This window comes from Epinephelus fuscoguttatus, linkage group LG21 (assembly GCF_011397635.1).
Source record: "Epinephelus fuscoguttatus linkage group LG21, E.fuscoguttatus.final_Chr_v1".
Lineage (NCBI taxonomy): Eukaryota > Metazoa > Chordata > Actinopteri > Perciformes > Serranidae > Epinephelus > Epinephelus fuscoguttatus.
The window spans coordinates 29,974,128-29,997,198 of record NC_064772.1 but is presented as its reverse complement, the minus strand read 5'-3'; the positions used below and the strand labels follow the sequence as shown (position 1 = coordinate 29,997,198).

Here is a 23,071-nt window from a genome sequence, read left to right as displayed (position 1 = left end):
TAGTGTAGAAAAGAGATTTAAATCAAGTATTAAGGTATCTAGTGAAGATTTTTCTGGCTGCAGGAAAAAGGTTGCATTATCTGCATATAATTTGTCTCTCTGCCATTTGGTTTTAAACCTGTTACACATTAATTATTTCTAATTTAATGGCAAGAATTATAGTACTCTACTTTATCAAGTAGATGCCGTATATCATTACCAATAAAGTGCCACTTTATGAAACCTGTCTGAGCATAATTTATTATATCACATATGATTCTTTTTAGTCTCAATGCAGTACATTTAGAGAGGATACTGGTATCACAGCAGAGCAAGGTCAGTGGTCTCCAGTGTTTCATGTATACAAGATCTTTGTAATGCACCTTTGAATCTTGTTTAAAAGCAATATGATGATGCTCTCTTTCTGTGTGTCTGATAATATCCCCTGAGTGAAGGAGTAGTTAATTACTGGTATTAGTGGTAACCTTAGGGTAAGTTCAATCAGGAAAACTTTCTTTATGATTCATCAGTTTGCAGTTCTCTCCATCCCACTCCCACTGCTTCCTCCAGTCAGCTGTCTATGGGCTTTCACTCTTCTAGTCTTCCGATCAAACTTCACCATGATCTCTATCAGCCAAGTATGCTTCTGCAAAATTTTAAATCTGCTCTCTCCTCTGTTGCTGTCAGCCATCATTAAAGGCAGAGGCGTGGCGCCCTCCTCTACCCTTTTCACCTCCAGTGAATTCAGCTAATTTCCTGTAAATGGAGAGGGGAGGCGCAACACTGTACGGGTGATCCAGGTATTTGAGAACAGGGAGGAACACTGAAGTGTTTTGACAGTTCAGACTCCATTTTGAATTGACAGAGCAGAAGGAGGAAACCTGAAGGCTGAGGCAGGGTGAGTGTTAATCCAACATTTATATGATGTTACTGTCAAAGTCTCTGAGTCAGTTTTGTCCCTGTGGACTGTAGAGGACAGGAATGTTAGAATGAAGTACCTGAATAATACACATTAAACCCCGTGCAACCACGTCAACAAGCTCCGACTTGAACGACACTGAGGAGGTGGAGTGCTGCATGGTTTTATTAGACTGTTCACTGTGTATATGTGTATGTGTGTGTTTGTGTGTATGTGTGTTGCTTCCTGTGCCTCTTGAACAAACTTGTTTGTCTTGATTCTTGTGTCCTGAGCTCACAGTCAGTGTTACTGGTTTACCGCTCAGGCTGACTTCAGATCAGAAGGTGAGTGATTTGGAGGAAGAGGGGGACAGAGCAAAGTCTCTAGTACCTGGCTGCCTGTCTGTGAAGAGTGGCCGGTGCAAATGAGATCCTCCTATAAACTTCAGTAATTAACCTGGACCCTCAGACACAAAGTAAGAGAACTACTGACTCGTTTTCAGTTTACTCTGACAGTGCCATGTTTTTTTAATATACATTTTGCTTTTATATATATGTATATATATATATATATATATATATATATATATATATGTTTTTGGCGGCACGGTGGTACAGTGGATAGCATTGTCACCTCAGAGCAAGAGAATGTAAAAGAGAAGGACAGTTATTCAGTCTACTATATGCAGTCTTTGATTATGGCAATATTTTGTATATGCATGCAGCTGCAGTGTGTGTGTGTGTGTGTGTGTGTGTGTGTGTGTGTGTGTGTGTGTTAAATGAAAAAGCGCATGACATCTGTACATTGTTGTCACATTATGCCACGTTGTGAATTGAATTAAAGTAAATCTGCTCAGAGATCATAATTACAGTGGGAGGCTGTAACAAACCAACAGACAGCTGATGCAGCTGTACCCCTGACAGATTTAACTGACGTTGGATTACTGTAAAGTGACTGCTCCAAATCAAGGACATCTCATTTTGTTAAATGCCTGTTGCCCTGACTCCTCATGTCTCTTCCCCAACTCCTTTGCTCCCATTTCCCATGGGTGGGACTAAGTCAAGAGGAGAAGAGGCAAGGAGGTACAAATTGGGAAATGGGAAAAGCCTGAGATCATTACCCAGAAACTACCACAAACGTCACAGCATTAATTTCATTGTATTAACTTGGTTATTACCTCTTTATTATCAAACTAATACCCAGCTCTTACCACGTTATCACTGAGCTGTAAAGTGCTTCCTATGGACTATTTTGACAGTATTTTGTTTCAGTCAAAGGGTACACCAAAACAAACTTCCTGTGCCAAACAGTTCGGGATGAATACACGTACCTTTACACCCCTACAAAGGATGAATAATAAAAGTTTGATTTAGCTTAGACTTAAAGAATCTTTGTATCAGATCAGAGTAAAATGTTGATCTTTACCTGAAGATCCAGCTCGAATCTAAACAACTAAAATCCAGAGGGAGTGTCATCATAGCAAACTTGTTATAGGGGTCAAATTACTTTTCTTCATCCACTGAGCTCTTTAACAGATACGTTTCCTGATGGTTTGTGTTATTGTTCACCAGCACACACGGCAAATATGCTTTGTTCTTTCAGCACTGGATTGTGTTGTTAATGTGCTAACTGGCTAACTAGCATTAAGATGCTCTTCCTGTATCCCTTCTTGAATGATAAATACAGAGGACCGCTGTCTGTTGGTGTGGAGTTTCCTCTCACGCAGATGCTTAACGAACATGCTGGTTGGCCGTTGGCTGTAATCTTTGCTGTGTGCTCATGTGCAACTTTTTGGCCGAGACATGGCTATGTGAAAGGATACAATATTTGGCTTTCATTGCTGATCATTCTTTGATGTTAGCTTGGTGTGTCTGTGCCATAAGAAACGGCTCACAGTGGCGAACATAAACAGTTTTCTGACTCTGCAGAAAGCTGAGAGCTTTGCAGACAACACTATAACAAACATTAGTTTTCTCAAGGCAGGGGATTGTCATTTGACCTCTGTGAGGTATGATTTTGTTCCATTCAAGTGACTGTCTGTCATATTTGGACAATGATTTACATTGTAAATCAAATTTGATTAAAAGGTAAATAAAAACATCAGGATTGAATAAAAGTGTTACATATATATCTAGGGACAGAGGTGTATTCAGTTTATGAGCTGTGGGTTGGTCATCACTGATGAAATGTATAACAAAAAATGTGTTCATCTCCACAGAGAGAGGAAGAGGATGAGTGATGTTTGTATGGAGGAGCAGCTGTCCTCTTGTGATTTGTGTAAGGATGCCCTGAAGGATCCAGTCTCTACTAGCTGTGGACACTGGTTCTGCAGACAGTGCATCGCCTCATACTGGGACCAGTCTGTTTCAGTAGGAGACTCCTCCTGTCCCCAGTGTGGAAAAAGATCCAGAACAAGAGCTGGGCTGCAGACAGCCAGTCAGACCAGCGCTATACAAAGTAAGACTGTCTTCTGATGTCTTCATGTCTGAAAAAAAAACCCAACAAGATTCTTCTGGTGACGTTCTGGTTGTGACATTCGTTACATTTTTAAAAAAATCTTAGCGTCCTTTTTCATTCCTTTTTAATGATATATAACTAAGACTATTTACAATGAGGCCTTGTTGTCTTCCAGTGGACGTTGGTCTGCAGGAGGTTTTAGATGAACATAAGATCAGTCTGAAGAGGAGATGTGAACGTGTGACTGAAGGAAGTGATGAAACAGGAAGTGGAACCCTCCCCAACAAGATCTACACTGAGCTCTACATCACAGAGGGACAGAGTGAAGAGGTTAATACCCAACATGAAATGAGGCAGCTGGAGACAGCTTCCAAGATGAACACCCTTCATGGCATTCCAATCAAGTGTCAAGACATCTTTAAAGCCTTACCTGACCAACGGGGACACATCAGAGTGGTTCTGACACACGGTGTTGCTGGCATTGGAAAAACCTTTTCAGTGCTCAAGTTCACTCTGGACTGGGCCAAGGGTTTGGAAAACCAAGATGTCAGTCTGGTGATTCTGCTTTCATTCAGGGAGCTAAATTTGATCAAAGATGAGCAGTTCAGTCTTCTCACTCTGCTCCGTGTTTTCCATCCAACATTAGAGAAGGTCACAGCAGAGGAGCTCGCTGTTTGTGAAGTTCTGTTCATCTTTGACGGCCTGGATGAAAGCAGACTGTCTCTGGATTTCCACAACAATGAGGTTGTGACTGATGTCACACAGAAGTCATCAGTCAACGTGCTGTTGACAAACCTCATCGAGGGGAAGCTGCTTCCCTCGGCTCTGGTCTGGATAACTACCCGGCCTGCAGCAGCTAATCAGATCCCTCCTGTATGTGTTGACAGGGTAACAGAAGTACAAGGCTTCACTGACGCCCAGAAGGAGGAGTACTTCAGGAGGAGAGTCAGTGATGAAGAGCGGTCCAGCAAAATCATCTCACACGTCAAGACATCCAGGAGCCTCCACATCATGTGTCTAATCCCAGTCTTCTGCTGGATCACTGCTACAGTTCTGGATCACATGTTGACTACAGAGCAGAGAGGAGAGCTGCCCAAGACCCTGACTGACCTGTACTCACACTTCCTGCTGGTTCAGACAAAGAGGAAGAAGCACAAGTATGATGAGGGACATGAGACGAGTCCACAGGAGCTGACGGAGGCAGACAGGGACGTTCTTCTGAAGCTGGGGAGGCTGGCATTTGAACATCTGGAGAAAGGAAGCATCACGTTCTACCAAGAAGACCTGGAGCGGTGTGGTCTTGATGTCACAGAGGCCTCGGTGTACTCAGGAGTTTGTACAGAGATCTTCAAAAGAGAGTCTGTGATCTTCCAGAAAACAGTCTACTGCTTCGTTCATCTGAGTGTTCAGGAGTTTCTGGCTGCAGTCTACCTGTTCCACTGTTTCACCAACAGGAACACAAAGGTACTGAAGAACTTCTTGTATGATGATGATGATGATGATGATGATGATGATGATGATGATGACGACCATTACCCATCTGTGGAGGATGAATGTGATGGTGGTGATGATGATGATGATGATGATGATGATGATGATGATGATGACCTCTACCGATCTCTGGATGTCTTCCTGAGGAGAACCATGGAGAAATCCCTGAGGAGTGAAAATGGTCACCTGGACCTGTTTGTTCGCTTCCTTCATGGCCTCTCTGTGGAGTCCAATCACAGACTGTTAGGAGGTCTGCTGGGTGGGACAGACAACAGTACAGAAATCATCCAGAGAGCCATCAACAACCTGAAGATGATGAGCACTGACGAGCTCTCTCCTGACAGAAGCATCAACATCTTCCACTGTCTGACGGAGATGAATGACCACTCAGTTCATCAGGAGATCCAAGAGTTCCTAAAGTCAGAGAACAGATCAGAGAAGGAACTCTCAGAGATCCACTGCTCAGCTCTGGCCTACATGATGCAGATGTCAGAGGAGGTTCTGGATGAGTTGGACCTGAATAAGTACAAGACATCACTGGAGGGACAACGCAGACTAATTCCAGCTGTGAGGAACTGCAGAAAGGCTCGGTGAGTCCAGATGTGATTAACATCATCAATCAGTGTAGACTAGAAGTTCAGTTCTTCACAGGTGTTCCTGAACAAATGTTGATCTTTCAGTTGGTTGTGTTTCAAGCTTCAAGTTACAGTAATGAACACAGTTATTCCATTATTTCTAATAGCTGCTCCATTTGTCAATCTATCTTATTTCTCTTCCTTTGGGTGATGGAGGCAACATGCAAACCTGATAAAACTAATGATGGTCTTTGGAGGTTGTGTTCAAGGTGTCTGATATCATCACACATACAGGTGATACCTGATTATTAAGATCTGTATCATTTTCCAGAGGAGATTTCTGAAGATCTAGAGAATTACTTATGTGCATTTAATGACTTTCGTGATGGTTTTGGAGCCACAGTGAACATGGAGGATGTTAGGGGATATCACACCACAGAAATGCAGCTCAGATTCATGGTTTGACTTTGCATTGTTTAAATAACATCAGACTAATCCTCATTAATTGTCTTTTAATTAGTTTTAATTCTTTGTGTTCTTTTTATTATTTAAGTATTTTAAATATGTTTCTGTTTTGCACTGTATTCTTTTTTGTATCTGCTCTGTATACTGTATATTATATTTTCTGTCTTTAAAGCACTTTAACTTGTTTTTGAAAAGTGTTGTATACATGTTATTTTCATCATCATCATCATTATTATTATTATTATTATTATTATTATTATTATTAATTCAATAGATATGTAAGTGAATCAGCCACTGTGGCCACAAGTGACAGTTATGTGATAATGTTGAATGTTGTTATGTGAGTGATTTGGCACGTGTTGAAAGTCATCAGATCAGAAAACTGATTAGTAATGTCAGTTACGCAACAACATCTATCTAAAGTTTAACATTCACATTAGCCAGCAGCAGGTGGCTAACAAAGAGAGATCATCTTTCCAACTGTAATTGTTCACTAAGTTTAAAAAATGGTTTTCTAATCAAAATGGCATCATGCTAACTTTGTGGAGACAGGCATGGGCTCAGATCACACTGACAGACATTATGGAAGCCTCGATGTAACTCTATTATCTCTCCCTTCATCTGCAAGATTACAGCAAAACACAGATTAAAGTCTGCAGGTTTAACAGAGTGATGAGAATTATTGTTTCCTGTCAAACAAAGTGAAATAAGATCAGCTGAACCACTGATGTGAAGAGAAAATATTCATCAAAACAGAATCTGTCAAACTGTCATCATCAAATACATGAAGTCAACATAAAGTGTCCTCTGTCATGATAACATATTTTGTAATAAATGTGTCATGACAGACTTTTTAACTGTGGACTCAGAGAGACTCACTGTGAAGTCGTGGCCTCGGCTCTAAAGTCCGACCCCTCCCATCTGACAGAGCTGGACCTGAGCTTCAACAAGCTGTATGATTCAGGAGTGAAGCTGCTTTCGGTTGGACTGGAGAGTCCACACTGTAGACTGGAGACTCTGAGGTCAGTTCACAGACTGTAGCTTATGCTGTTCTTTGTATATATTCAATACAAATCTTTGACTGAAGTTATTTTTGGTTCATATATTTTGAGGATTTTGCCTGAACACAAATCTGAAGACTTTACAGTTTTTTTTTCAGAAATGTTCAGTTTTCCAAATGTCTGAATATTTGGTATTTAGAGAGATGAAAAATTTGACAGAACAGTTTTTTTCAGCTTGTGGTCCATCAGCCAGTGAAGATGATGTTAGTACTGATGAGGCTGTAGAGTGTGTGAGGGATATGAATGAGGTTGATGAAGATCTGATAATAGCAGATAAAAACAGGCTGCAGACAGTTTGAGTTTCTGTGTAAACAGAGAGAGAGAGAGAGAGCGACAGGTTAGAGAAAGAAAAGAAGTGAGAAGTTATGAAGTGTGATGATGTTGATGATATCAGAAGCTGATATGACTGCTACAGCTGCTGTGGTGTGGTGTGCATTAAACCAGAGCTAAGAGTAATAAACAGCAGCCTAACACAGTCCCAAATATCCCAACAAAGAACCATCCATGGTCTGTTTTAGGATTTTAGAAAGAAGCTGCAGAAGAAAAATGACTCTCTGTTGTAATGACTTCAAAAAAATGTCAGGTGAGAGCAGTCATAGTGTAACAACAGACTGTATAGTTTTAAAACATTTCTGTTCTCCAACAAATCAAACTCTATTTAACAATCATCTAACTGTTATCTTTTAGAAGTGAAACATGGAGTTTCTGCAGAGAGCTTTTGATCATAAAGTTCAGTAGTTTTAGAAGCTGGATGAAGATTAAAATACACATCAAACTCTCAGTTCTTCTGGTTCTGCTGCTCATCTGAACAGGTCAAAAGGTGCAGCACTCTTCAACAAACAAGTTCTGCACCAACTTAAAGTCACTGAAGTGATAATTATGAATGACATCACCAAATGAGATTTTGAAGGTTCTGAGTTATTTCCCAGCAGATCTAACTGTTGCTCTGTTTTCATGTCAGCATTGTCTGATTATTTGAAGTCACAGACCGATAGACTGAAACAAAGAGCAAATACTGTAGATATTCTGCTTCAGAAACATCTTTGTCTTAAAGGACAGGGGCCGTATTCACAAAGCTTCCTAGTGCTAAGAGTTGCTCCTAGTGACAAAATTCTAAGAAAATTCTTAGAACTGTGACATTTTCTTAGAAATTCCCCTTAGCAAGACTAGGTCCTTGTAAAAATAAAAGTTATTCACAGAGCATCTTAGACCTAAAGAGAGATCCTAAGCGGAAAATCTGTTAGGAGCAGTGAAGAGGACTTTTAGAGGCTTGAGAGTTTCTTAATCAGAGGAGAAAATGTCAGAAACACAAAGAGACCAGAGAAATATTCTGTTGAGCTGCAGTGGAAGAATAGTATCTCAAAGAGGGATTTTGGTCCTAAATGCTCTGTAACTTTGATGGACACCCACTTAATGTGTCTGACTCAGACTGCTGAAGCTTCAAGTTTCATCTGAACTTATGGAGTAATTAAGTGTTGACTTGAATAGGTGTATGAATGTTGTGGTGACATTTGAATGATGTCTGTAGAAGGCTGACATCATGATGATCCACAATAACAGAATGACAAATTCACTCTACTCTTTTTAGGGAAAAGCTCATTGATTAAGATATAGTAATGTGGAGCTACACATTTGAAACCTGAACACATCTGATTGTATTAATAATGGAATTAATCCTCATCATTTATTCTTTATTCAGATTGAGGGGCTGCAGGTTGTCAGAGATCAGCTGTGTTTATCTGGCCTCAGCTCTGAAGTCCAACCCCTCCCATCTGACAGAGCTGGACCTGAGTGAAAACGACCTGCAGGATTCAGGAGTGAAGCTGCTGTGTGATTTCCTGGAGAGTCCACACTGTAGACTGAAGACTCTGAGGTCAGATACCATTTTTAACTTCTGTGCTGAGATTAAAATGATGTGAGAGTGACACACACCTAAGGCTGATATTTATGAAGTCAAATCACAACTGATGACATTAAAACTGAGATTTAAATGGTTCAAAGAAAGTTTTTGAAATGTCAACTCAAATTTTAAAACTGAAAACTGGATTTGAACATTTGAAAATAACATTTGTGTGTCACATTTACAGTTTAGACTTCCAGTGTTCACGGTTTAAGTTTTTGAGTTAGTTCAAATTTATTTTTTCATGAAGTCTTATTAACAAGAGAGACATGAAAACAAATAACAGGCAAAGATCTCTCTCTCTCTCTCTCTCTCTCTCTCTCTCTCTCTCTCACACACACACACACACACACACACACACACACACATACAGTCACATTATTCTAACTCTAACAGGTAGAACTTTAGACTTGAATGAGTTGGTCAGTTTATTGCAGTGGTACGGTGCACAATAGCAGAAAATCTTCTCCAGCTCAGAGTTGGGATGATGAACTTTTAAAGCCAACCTTTCCTGTGATCTGCTGTCATTGTCACTCACTGTGAACTCAACACAGGATGTTAAATATCTGTAACTGAGTCAGCATGGCCTTATGAATGACGATATAGGTACAGTATGATGATGTCAGTGTCAGACCAAATGTCTGAACTGTCCTTTCAGAGATTCAACAGAGGACGTTCATTAGAGTCTTGAGAACATTTATTTCGGTTGTTGTCTGTGTTCACACGTACAAGGCTACTGATGAGACATTAGTGAGGACAAAGACCACAGTGAAGCTTATTTTGACATTTCAAATCAGCTCAGTTTTATTTCTATAGTCCTAAATCACATGAGAGTCTCAGAGGTTTTTACAACCTGTACAACAAACGACATGAGCAACATGTAACTTTACTTCTCCGAATGGAGGCTCTGAGGACAGAGGGGGTCTGACTCTGTACAGATCGTAAAGCCTCCTGACGTCAACCTGTCATCTGTCATATTGGGCTGTATCAATAAAATTGACTTGACTACGAATGTAGTGAAATGATGAAAGTCAGATTTGAAGTGATTCTAGATGTTTGGTTCCCATAATTGGTGTCCATGTGAGGATAGTTATGTTTTGTGGAGCTGTACAGTAAGTGAGCTAACTGAAGACCCACCTCTAACTGAAACATCAGGATGTTAATGAAGACAACCTACATGTCTTTCGTATATCAGATTAAACTGGCCTTAAATGACTTTGATTCTTTTTAACCTGTCAAAATCCCACATTTCATTCAATGAAATCACTTCTTTCTGTGTGTAATTATTGTAAATGTATTACATTTAATGAACACCTCTCATTCATGTCAATGCAGCAGATTTAAAACCTTACCATCACAAATTAAATCCTACACCAAATAATTCACACCAAAGTCACTCCGTCTTTACTGAAGTAGCAGCATTTTGTCATTATATTGAGAGCTCTTTTTTCACTTTTTGTATTTCACAGTTTTTAACCATCCTGTTGAGTTCAGCTGTTTTGAGTTTCCATTTTCTAAACTTCTACATTCTAAATCCTCTTCAGCTCTGAAAACATTTTTAAACACTGATTGATTTCAAGCAGGAACATTGTCTTATTCTTTATTCAGATTGTGGGGCTGCAGGTTGTCAGAGATCAGCTGTGTTTCTCTGGCCTCAGCTCTGAAGTCCAAACCCTTCCATCTGACAGAGCTGAACTTGAGTAACAACAACCTGCAGGATTCAGGAGTGAAACCGCTGTGTTGTTTTCTGGAGAGTCCACACTGTAGACTGAAGACTCTGAGGTCAGTTCACAGACTTTGTTATTGTTGTAGATCTTAAATGTTTAACAATTGAACTTAATTTATGTACAAACATAACTTACATCTATAAAGTTATGAATTAACTTTTGTTCAGTTTCCCCTTTTCATGTATAAATTTAGCCTGCAGTCACAAAAGACATGTATTTAATGATTAACTTTTTTTTATTGCATTTTCCTCAAACACAACAGTTTACAGGAGAAAAACAGAATTGGAATATCAAAGATGAAACAATAAAAAAGAATAAATAATAATCCCACCAGACCCACAGTACACAGAGATTCAACTCCAGATGTCTTTACAGATGCACATATGCATAAATCAAATATATCTCTTCATCAACCCACAACAGACTGAGAAATATGTCCCATGTAGCTCCTAAAACCAGAGCAGCATTTATCAGAGAGATGGGTTTTCTTTTGAGACTGAACATCATTTTTTCTGATGTCATGTATGAGGACATTTCTTTGAGCCACATGAAAACATTTATTAGCAGCCATCATGGTCAGTTTGATAAACTGAAGCTTGTTTCTTTTGGAGAGAGGTATATCAGATATGTTGCCTAGTCAGGCTAGTTTAGGTGAACAGGAGATCTCAAAGCCAATAATCTCTTTAAGAATTCCTTATATTGATCCCCAATAAAGTCTTGATTTATGACATATCCAGAAGATGTGAATAACCTGTCTCTGTTTTACATGGAGGGCAAACACGTGAAATGGATTCATTGATCCTATGGAGTCTTTGTGGTGTCAAATAGATTCTCTGGATAATGCTGAACCAGCTCTTGCTCCCATTTGGTCCTCATGTTTAGGAGTTTAGTCTCTGTGAGGACCAATATTTGATTTGATTTCATTTAAAGGCACTGTATGTAAGAATGTGGCCAAAATGGTTACTGCACTCAAATTCAAAATATTGCCGCGAGTCATGTCCACTCCCCCTCCCCTACAGATTTGAGGTTGCTGGACAGCAGCACGCTGGAGACTGATTTGTTTACCCACGGGCGGCTGCCGTGGCAGGGCCACGTCGCCGCGTCCTTGATCTTCGGTTTTCCAGCGGACCGTTCGAGCAAGTCCGGCTTCTCTGCTGCAAATGCTGCTGCCGGGATACAGCTGAGGAGAAGCTCAGAAGCCGGCTGCTCATGCTCTTATACAGTCTATGCTCATGCTATGTACTGGGACACTGCTACTGCTGCTTGCCATGCTGCTGTAGCTCAGTCGTAACTGTAACTGATGCTAAGACTCTACTGACTGCGTGACTGGTAGATGGTGGTGGGTGGCGCAACAGGCCAAAACACAAATTCAAAACATAAACATGATTTGCAGACCGCAAAAATGTTTTTAAATGCGAATATTCTGGCTGCACTATTGTTGTCCGTGAGATCAGTATGTGATATGAACATTATTCCTTAGTCTCTGTGACATATTAGGAGGATTTTATGACTATTTGCTTTAGATTTCTTACATATAGCACCTTTAATTTTATTGTCAGAATAAAATTCTGAAATTTGTCCTGCATCTCCAGACATCAATTGTTTCACATAAATACAAAACAACATTTAACCAAACAACAAAATTATACAACAAATGCTAGATATCACAACAGACATTACAAAACGTGGATACAGAGCAACATGTTACTCATAACCTATGACATTTAGTGCTTGATCCAGGCTACTTAGAAGCCATACTGTGATTTAATGGGTTGACAGACTAAGGAACAAATTAGTTCCTCAACCTGTTCAATCGAGCCTGTGGGACTCTAAATCTTCGGTTAGATTGCAAAAGTTGATATTCTTCAAATAACGTGTGAGGTTCGGAAGAGTTATTACCAGCCAGAGACAACATTCTTTTAGTATACGCAGTTTGGAAACTTGATTCAAGCATTTGACCCACAATCTTTGAGCAGACACACAGCAGTCGAGCCGGTCTAACTTTCAGCTGAACAGAGAGACAGCTGTTCCATGCACTGATTCCATACTGCATCACACTGTGTATTATGATTTTGAAAAACTAAAATAGGATCTGTTTGTCCATAGGTGTGAATGTGAGCGTGAATGGTTGTCTGTCTCTATGTGTCAGCCCTGTGACCTGTCTGGCGACCTGTCCAGGGTGTACCCTGCCTCTCACCCAGTGTCAGCTAGGCTTCAGCCCCCCTATGACCCCTAACAGGATAAGCGGTTAAAGAAAATGAATGAATGAATGAACGAATGAATGAATATAGAGGCTTTGTACAGTCTGAATTTCAGTGACTGTGTTTAAATTTTACTACATTTGTTGAAGCAGCTGAAATAAAGCTACTGAATGCTGTTGAAAGATTCAAATAGATTAAAAAAAATTTAAATCTACTATATTTAAACCTCCTTTTAACCTGTCTTTGATATAAATATATTTTTTTAAATCTTCAACTATATTTTTCATCTTCAGTTGCTGCCACTGTGTTTTGTCCCTGTCAGATTAAAGCTGAACAAATAGATTTAAATTGAAATGTAGACTATGGCCTGATGATGATTTACTGACAACATGAATAAAGTTTTATTGTGTTAGCTTAGGGACACTTTTCCTCTGCTCTGACTCAGGCTCTGTTTTTTTAAAGATAAATGTCCACAGTCTCCATAGTTATGCATTAGTATCTCTACGTCCACTGGATATAAATGGAGGCTCTGCCTTTTATTGACCTGTTACCATGGTGAATTGTAGTATCGGAGCTCCATGGATGATGGCTTTTCTCATTCACCGCACACAAACTTTTCTCAGAGAGAACATACTCAGAGTTAATTGAACTGACTCGATCAGCTCAGAGTTTTCCATCTCAGGGTTCATCAACTCAGAGTTCAAGGTTACACTCAAGAGTTTTTAAAACTGCCACCTGAAACAGGCCCCAGGCCAGAGCACCGTCCTCATAGATGCCCAAATATTTATCGGAGGAAACTTGTTAAGTCTGTGTGTTGTGGACAGTAACTGTTGGAGGACATGAGTTCACTGGAAGACCAAAAATGATCTCTTGTGTCTCCTTTGGAGTAATAATAAGTGAATTCCTCACACAACACGAGTCTGTCCGTACAGTACTGATGAATACAAGGATCATATTCGATGCCCAACAAAGACAACAGTGTAGTATCATCTGAAAACTTCAGAATAAATGTATTTGGATTATAAGTTTTACAATCATCTGTCTGAAGCATTAAGCGTAGAAAGGAGCTCACACTACCCTGGGTTGCTCCTGAGTTAGTAACAGTGGAAGTTGAATATGTCTGATTAACTTTAACTGTTTGTCCTCTGTTTGTAAGAAATGAAAAGTATCACTGAATCAAGTGAGGACTGACCTCTTGTTAAATCCTCTAATTAACCAGCATCCTGTTGAGTTCAGCTGTTTTGAGTTTCCATTTTCTAAACTTCTACATTCTAAACCCTCTTCAGCTCTGAAAACATTAAACACTGATTGATTTCAAGCAGGAACGCAGTCTTCTGAAGTTACATCTTTTATTCCTTATTCAGATTGAGGGGCTGCAGGTTGTCAGACATCAGCTGTGTTTCACTTGCCTCAGCTCTGATGTCCAACCCCTCCCATCTGACAGAGCTGGAGCTGTGTGGAAACAACCTGCAGGATTCAGGAGTGAAGCCGCTGTGTTGTTTTCTGGAGAGTCCACACTGTAGACTGAAGACTCTGAGGTCAGCAGATGTTGCAGTCAGTCTGTGCTGATTAGCGTATTTGTTTGTCTCAGGTGGTATTTTGAAGAGATTTGAACTCTGCTCATAAGATAACTGCTGTATTTGTGTTTATTCCTTCAGGGTGGATGACAGAGAATACAGGGCTACACCAGTCAGACATGACGGAGGTGAGTAAAAGCCCACTGGAATACCTTAAAAAAAAGTGTTGTTAAAGCAGGAGGATAACTGGAAGATTGTCTGCTGTGTGCTTTATGGTGCTGGTTAATCCCAGTAACCACAGCAGGTCTTTGTCTTTTTTCTGTTCTGGTTTGCATGTTGGGAAACATGATGTCTTGTTGCACCACTGTCTTGAATCTTTGCCTTAACTTGGTATCAACCCCCTTTAGACTTTGTCTTGACTTAAACATGATTTTATTATTTATGGTTTTTTTTACATTTTAAATGTTTTGGAGGCTTTGTCAGAAGATAACAACAGGAAACATGGGGACAAAGACATGTTGCTGTTACAGGTTTATGAATGTTTGGTCACCAGGATGTTAAAAAGTAAGTTTGACATGTGCTGTGTGTCTTCTTCTGTCCATCTGATGGTTCTAATCACCCAGCAGACCCGTCCACATCAAAGACAAAACTCTATGTGTCTGAGGACAGAAGAGAGGACAGTGCAGATGAAGAGGATCAGCTGTGTCCTGATGATCCAGAGAGTTTGAAGCAGCAGCTTGTGTGTAAAGAGGATCTGACCTCACTTTAACATTTTGATTAATTTGTCAGTGATTAGACTGGGGTTTCTTAGTTTTACCCCCTCCAGGGTTTATTATTCCATCTCTTCTTCATTCACCTTTTTCTCACTCTCTGCTCCTTCCTCTTCCATCAGAAACTCCTTCAAACTAAATTCTATTTCCTTATCTATGAAACCACCAGCTGCTGTCCAACAGAGCCCTGCAGGCTTCACTTGTGCAGGATCATTTCACTGAATAACAATAATGGAGTCATTTTGACACAGAGCAGTGAACTGATGAATACATAGTAAAGAGTAAACGTAAAGTAGACAGTGAAGCAGTGAGGATCCTGTCACCTGTACATAGCTGGAAGAATTAGGTGGCTAGTTTCTTCTCCCGTCTCAGTGTGTTCAAATGAACTCTGTGTGTTCCTTTTTAAACTCTAGGATACGTTAAGTTTCACACCTGAACTGCTGACAGAGTCTGGAAAGACATACAGGTAACCAAATAAGAATATGCACAATACTTCAAAAACTTCAACCTTCAGCTTCATCAGCTCCTTCAGCACTTACACTTTAATCCACACTTCACCTCCTTTCAGCACTTATACTTTAACCTCCACTTCACCTCCTTTCAGCACTTATACTTTAACCTCCACTTCACCTCCTTTCAGCACTTATACTTTAACCTCCACTTCATCTCCTTTCAGCACTTAAACTTTAACCTCCACTTCACCTCCTTTCAGCATTTACAATTTAATCTACACTCCATCTTCTTTCAGCACTTACATTTTAACCGCCACTTCACTTTCTTTTAGCATTTACACTTTAACCCCCACTTCTCCTCCATTCAGTGCCTTTTTCAACCTTTTCAGTACAGTTTAGCTTATTTTATGCTCAAAGGCTAAGTTTTATTAATTTTTGTTTTCAGTTCATTTTAATTTTTTTTTCAGTTTTGACTCTTAATATCCTTTTAGTTAGTTTTTAGAGTGTGTTTGCTAGTTTTAGTTTAGTTTTAGTTTTACAGTAGTGTTGTTTATTTAGGCCAGGTATAACCCCTCCATACACACTTCAACTGTAAGTTCAACTCCTTTCAGTGTCCACTTTTAATACTCGTACGCTTCATGCTCACAGCCACTGCTGCACTCTGTTGAGCATGAAAGTCAGTTTGGTCCCCAACTTTTTATGCAACACAACAATCACATTTCTAGTTTTTATGAATTCTTATCAGGACAAAAGCTGGATGGATTTTGTGTTTGTGTCGCCTGGCAGATGCTGTGTGCACTAACCCCAACTTTGGTCCCAGTTTAGTTCAGGTTCAGGTTGTGGTCAGGACACCTGATCAATCACCTAAAGAATCAATGATCTGTCTGTAGGACAATCAAATGGATCGCAGGTTGTGACCTCACAGAAAGGAAGATTAAATCATGTTAAACACCACGTACAATATGAACAAAAACACAGAGCGTCTGCACAGCTCAACTCAACACATCACTGGCCAACAGACTGAAAACTTGTTGTAATCCCTCCTTCTGTGTCCTACAGGTTCAAGTGTCCTGGTCCAGGTGTGTTCCAGTGTGCTTTGACTGGACTGGTGTTTGTTATGGCTCAGGAGGCGGAGCTGCTGTACAACACTGTTCAATGGGATGAGATTGTCCTCCAGTCAGCTGGCAAGATGGCTGCGGGGCCACTGTTCAAAATCAGCTGTTCACAAGATGCTGCTGTCTGTCAGCTCCACCTTCCACACTGTGAAATTATGGATGGTAAAAGATGAATTTGAGAGTTTTGTTACAGCAATGATGAATCTCTTAAGTCCTGTTAGGGCCTCCTACAGGCTACAGAGTTCATTACAGCTGCAGTGTGAACAAACAACATCCTGATGATTCATCTGTTCTGACACTCTGAACAGCAGTGGAGCTGAACATGTGATGGTCATATCTTCATGCCTGGACAATCCTCCCTTTCCTCCAGATCACCTTCAGGCCCTCTAAAGAAAATGGAGTAGCCTTAGGCAGTTTATGGACCTTGTAGGCAACTCCACTTGGACCTGGTGCTGAGTTAGAGCTCACCCTCTTCACCATTTCATCCACTTTACTCAGACAGGGATCATTCAGATTGAAGTTTACTGTTGGCTCTGGTGGTGTCATCAGAACATTACATGGACCTGGCGGTTGGTCTCTGCTGGTGTTGCTGTAGGTGCACCTGAGGTGATCATAGATGGTGGCCAGTCCTCTTCTGGCCAAGGAGCTGCTTAGTGAACATGAAGGAATGCTGATCTTTCTCTTGCCCCCTCTGTTAGCCTCCTTTGCGGGCTCCCTTCCACCAACACTGACAGTTGTGTTTGATAAATTGCTCAACCTGGGCAACAGCTTTCTTCCACAATGACTAGACTTACAAAATACATAAAAAATAGGATTAACATTGTACTGAGGTTGCTATCAGCTAAACAAAAGTTTAACAACTCTGTGTTTTCACAGCTCCACTCCCTGATGGCCTGTTGTCTGTTGTCCACATCGCTGACGATGGAATGAGCATCCTTAAGCCGCTGGAGATTACAGACACTCATGTGGTTGTCAATGTTCCTCACCTCTCTGCCCTTGGCCTGGTCTTGGATATCGTTAAGAGGTTTTTGAACAACGTAAAACTAGTTAGTGGCCAAGTTCTGCTGTTCCTCGGACCACCAATCCAAGAAACACAAAGGCAAAAACTCAATGTGCTTCTCCTGCCAAGAAACATCCCTTTGACAGAGGTAAAGCTTCATATTACAGCTGTCAGTTGATTTTTCTTTAAAGGACATGTTCACAGTTTTTCAACTCTGTCTAAAAACAAGAGTCAGATGTTCATATGAACCCTGAAACAGTTTTATACTAAAACTCAAAGTAAAAATGTCAAATTTTCTCTGGCTGTAACATCTCAGACAGAAGAAGCTGCTTTCCTTTGTATTATATGACAATTAAAATGGTACATGACTAATTCAAATGTAAAAATGTTCTGATGTCTCTGTAGGTGTGCGCACAAAGGCAACGTTATAGGAACATTGAGGTTCCTTCCACATGTAAACTAATCGAAAATCAAAGTTACACTGCTCACTGTCCTCAGGCCATTAAAATACAGCCTAAGGTGAGTATTTTTTAATTAAAGTCTTTGTTAGTGTCGTAGCATGCTGGTACGATTTAGCAAACTTTCAAACTATGGATACTGTGGAGATACTCACACTTTGGCTTTCAGAAAGCAGAGTTTGACCTGGAGTTTGGACCAAATTATCACCCAACATTTGAGATCCGCCTGCCTACAAACACACAAGAAGTGACTTTAACAGTCCAAGACGAAAGACAGACAAAAGTCTGGGAGCATGACATTGATCTGACTGGTAAAGTCTTCGTCCACCTGCTGCACCATTCCATCTGATACAAATACAAGAGAAAAGAAAAAAGTAAAGCTAACACAGATCACTTTAGTATGAAGTGGAAATGAGCCCTGATCAATCGGTCATGATGAAGACTTTATACTGAAACATGCAAGAAGAACACAATACGACATATTTCCCAATGAAAATAGTTAAAAGAAGGACTTCGTATGTATTTCTAAAGAGAACTATCTGTGGAGGCCCCGTGAAATATTTCTTTTTGGATCCAATACGTGTGTTCTTGCTTCTTGGTTATAAACCTTGAGATCAAGTCTGTACACTAAGGCCTAGTCCACACGAGCACGGGTATTTTTAAAACCGAACTTTTTTGGCCTCCAGTTTTTAAAAAATCTGCGTCCATACGAGCGGTGTAATAAAAACACCTCCGTCCGCATGACACCGCAAATTCCACTATCAAGCAATGTAAAACACATGCCAAAGCAGTAGGTGGCGATATAACTTTTAACTGTAAGGGCATTGGCAGTAAAACATCATTACCGGAAAAACAACAACAAACGTACTATTATGCAGCAGGAGCAGTCTCCGTAATAGCACACTCTTGCGCCTCTGTTGCTGGATGTGGTTGAGTAGCGTTAGTTGTATAATACAGCCACAAAGTGCTGATATGCTGCTAAATAGCAGCAGTATTTTGTTTAGGTCCATCCTCAAATCGTCTCTCACACACACTGGATCGGTTAATAACACAGCTGTTTTCTGTTTACGGCGCACACTGTGACGTCATAAAATGGAGACGAGACAAAATAACTGTTATCCTGTCCACACATGACTGCTGACACAGGACTTTTCCAAAAAGTTCACCCTGGACTCCGGTTAACTCCAGTTACAGGGGCCCAAAACTGCAGTTACGTGTGGATGAAAGGCCAAACCGTGAGCAAAGAGTCACGGTTTTATAAATACCCGCGTTGGTGTGGACAGCCCCTTAATGCCACATGATGCCACATGATGCCATTCTTAAAATGTAGGTGACTTAAGATTAGCAAAGTGTAAAGTGAGCAACGTTAATAATCAGTGAAACAGGGGTATAGAGCCATTTGTTTAAGTGCTATACATGTATAGTTTAGTTGTGGCTCATTCTGAAGGTTGTGTACCCGCTGTTCCTACAGTGGCAAGTTTACATACATCAGTCAACTCTAACTATAAGATGACAGGATTTATTTATTTTTTAATTTTCAGCTTTATGGATTTACAGCATTAGCGGCTATAGACTGAGAAAAAATAATTGAATTCATTGTCCTGCTTAAAGACTTCCGCCAACACTGAATACTGTTACGTTTCAGTTCAGGAGAGGTGGACCCAAATGCAGATCAACAGGCAGGTTTGCAGTTTAACAGAAAGCAAGCTTTAACGTAGCTGTTCACGGTTTTCAAAAGGCAGGCAACTTAAAAAAAAACAAAAACACCTGAGAGTAGAGACAAAATCCAAACTAAAAAAACAGCCAGGAACAGAAATGAGACTGGGGATGGATGCAGGGATATGCAGACAGACTGACAAAGGACAAAGGGAGGCACAGGTGTATATATACACAGAAGACTAATCACAAGGACGAGACACAGTGAAACAGGGATTGGCTGACAACAAGGGTGGAGCAGACAAGACTAAATACAAAACAGGTGTGAAGGGAAGACTCTGGGAACAGGGAAGACTTAACGAGACAGGTGTGACAGAAAACAGGCGGGAAAACACACAAAGACAGGAAGTAAAACGAGACATGACACATGCGGAGAGAATCCACAAAATAAAACAGGGAGCAGATTGAATATGAGCTGAACAACATGAAACAAGGAACACAAACAGAAAAACTCAGAAACAAAGTCCTCAAGATAACAGAAAATGAAACCAAAACCCAGGATCATGAAAAAAAACATCTCAGTAGAGAGCAACCGCAGGTCCATTCACATACTAATATAAAAGATAATGTGGAAGTTGTTGTGAGTCTGTGGCTGTGATGTGTAGCTGCTCTGCCCAGATATGTGGCTGTAGCAGACAAAAACATGACCTGCAGTTTCAGATACATTTGTAATTTCTAAGTGATCTGTTTCAAATTGATTATTGGTTATTAAATTCAAATTCAAAAGCTTTATTGACATGAAAGTTTTCAAAAAAACATTATTGCCAAAGCATAAAATACAAACACAAAATACACAATTACAGTAGGCTCATGTGAAAATTAATCACAGTCAAATAAAATAGATACTTTCCATAAAATATATATTAAATCAATGCCTTTCTGCGGGTATCTTACAGGTTCAAGAGAACAAATTTCACAGAGGAGTGTCCCAGCAGAGGACAACGTCCCAGCAGAGAAGAGGCTGTTCTCAGTTCGAGCAGAGTTTGTAAGCAGAGTGTCTGATCCTAATCTGAACTGGCTTCTGGATAAACTCCTCGAGTGTCAGGTTATAAATGATGATGAAATGCAGTCAGCCAGAACAAAAATCAGAGCAGACAAAGCAAGACATGTGATTGACACGGTGCGGAACAAGGGAACTGAAGCCAGTTCGGTTCTGATCGCTGCTCTCTGTGAGGTGGATCCACATCTTTCAAGACTGCTGAAATTAAGCTGAAGCAAAAACAAGAAACTAAGGAGTGTGTGATGATGAATCTCTATAAGACCTGGATCTTACACATTACGTATTGTCATCTTTGAATGAAATGTTTTAACAGCTGTTTTTAATAAGTGGACTTTCACTCTGAAAGTGATTTAGTTAAAAGGGAGAACAGGAGAAGAACACAGGACAAAACGCCAAAGTGTTGTTCTTTCGTTTAGCCATTTGATGGAGGCAGAACTTCACGGACAAAGAAGCTGCAGCTGGAGCATCAGGTGGTCGTGAAAATAATCATTTCAAAAAACATCGAGAAAGATTTCAGAGTGAAGATCACAAACCTGAACCTGGTTCCATAAAACTACTTAGGGCAAAGGTGTCCCTTAAATTTTCATCTAAGGGCCTGTATTTACAGAGTGTTTTTCTTGGTGCTGGGTAGTGCTTCATCGCAGCATTTCATAAAAACAAGCGCTCCCAGCACTTTTGTTTTAATGACAACAACATCTTGACATTAATGTTAGCTATATAGCTAAGGTAATGCTCCACCAATGGTTCAGCTCCCAAGTTGTGATTGGACAGTTGATTGTTTCATGGAGTTGAGTGTAACGAACTGACAAAGATGTGTGTCCTCTGAATGACAGTGACTTCATACATTAAAAGAAAAACACAATGTGCATTGTTTTTGTGCATTTTATTTCTATGCTTGACCTTTTTTCACTGAAAATCTTTCTCTAAAGTGAGTCATGTGGGACGGCTGACCATGATGGCTGTCTCCCGTCAAATCACTCACCTTCCCTCTTGGCTGTTTGAATAAAAGCTTTATCACTACTATATATCATTTCAGAGGCACCACCAAGGATTTTACTCCACTATATCTATTTTATATTATATTTATAATTCCAGTAACTCCAACATTACCAACAGGAGACTGTCGTGTGAACCTGACCAAGTGTGGACCTCAGTGGAATGGAAAAGAAAATTTACTTTTGAGATCTTTTTCAATAATACTACTGCAAATGTGTTTTAATTTTATTTTATTTATTTATTTATTTTTTGTCAAGAGGGGACTTACAACCTTAAGCTGCATCTAAGAAGGAACTTCCATACACTGCAGTGGAACTGTCTATAGCAATTCTCTCACCTAATAATTAAACAAATTGCACATGTCACTCATTAAACCAGTAAGAATCATTTTCTTTCTATGTTATAAATATGGAGGAATATGGTGGTTAGAAATTACTTTAAAAATCACTGATTTGCAAACTGGCTGTTAGTTTAACGACCTGTCATGCAAATCATGAGTGTTTATGCCCTCTTGTGGTCACAATGAGTAACTGCAACAGCACTCTACTATCAAGTTAGACACAATTCTACAGCCCTACTTCCGGTCAACACTATCAAAATAAAACCTGTAGCGGTTGAGCGGTGTAGTTGCGTACTGTGACCACTGAAGGGCAGATAACGTGTACAGGAGGGCATATCAATAATTTACCAGGATCTAGCTGGCCAAATTATATAATTATTTGGGAACTCAACCTCACGGAGCCCAAATAAAGTTAGTTAGTTGTATAAGTTAGGTTTTTTTTTTCATTATGTTAGCCCAGGTATTGATGAACTTGAAAAAAAATAATTTATACAACAATAATATTTTTTGTATTTGTTTTAAAATTTTATAATAGATGCAGCCTTGTTGTTTGAACACGGGGTGGCGCCTAGAGCAGGAAAACGCAGGTAATAGCGGTCAGGTACAGGTGATGACTAGCAGGTGTGTGACGGGCCTTGAAGTGTGGCAGCACGAGGAGTCTATAGCGTGGAAAGTAAAACTGATGAATGGAAACCAGGACACTTAACTGCTCTGAAACTGTTTGGTGGAAACCTACCTGAGATTAATTATGGACAGACAATGTTTTACTTGTGTGGGGTGAGCACGTGAAAATAAATGGGTCACCACACTCAAAGAAACTTTAGGAATAGCTCTGACTTGTGATGGCATCATGCATAATTAAATTCACAAGTTATTACATGGCTGACCAGTAAAACAAACTTAAAACAACACAGATTAAATGGAAAAGTACTTACATTAGTAGACTGGGTTAC

The 23,071-nt window shown here is 40.0% G+C and overlaps 1 protein-coding gene across 11 annotated transcripts; it reads left to right on the top strand.

Moving 5' to 3' along the window:
- Positions 1 to 757: 757 nt before the first annotated feature.
- On the top strand, positions 758 to 21,634 carry LOC125882051 (NACHT, LRR and PYD domains-containing protein 3-like). Of its 11 annotated transcripts, none has more exons than XM_049565668.1 (15): positions 758 to 877; positions 3,096 to 3,334; positions 3,510 to 5,415; positions 6,714 to 6,887; positions 8,626 to 8,799; positions 10,435 to 10,608; positions 14,119 to 14,292; positions 14,413 to 14,459; positions 14,895 to 15,010; positions 15,455 to 15,507; positions 16,553 to 16,770; positions 17,485 to 17,756; positions 18,014 to 18,127; positions 18,236 to 18,377; positions 20,679 to 21,634. In XM_049565668.1, the coding sequence occupies exons 2-15, from the start codon at positions 3,109 to 3,111 to the stop codon at positions 20,993 to 20,995; spliced, it is 4,107 nt and encodes a 1,368-aa protein (XP_049421625.1). In that variant the 5' UTR covers positions 758 to 877; positions 3,096 to 3,108; the 3' UTR covers positions 20,996 to 21,634. The 11 variants fall into 11 exon arrangements, with proteins under 11 accessions (XP_049421625.1, XP_049421626.1, XP_049421624.1 ...); XM_049565669.1 differs by lacking the exon at positions 758 to 877 and adding an exon at positions 1,203 to 1,352; XM_049565667.1 differs by lacking the exon at positions 758 to 877 and having other exon boundaries at positions 3,064 to 3,334; positions 14,898 to 15,010.
- Positions 21,635 to 23,071: the final 1,437 nt, after the last annotated feature.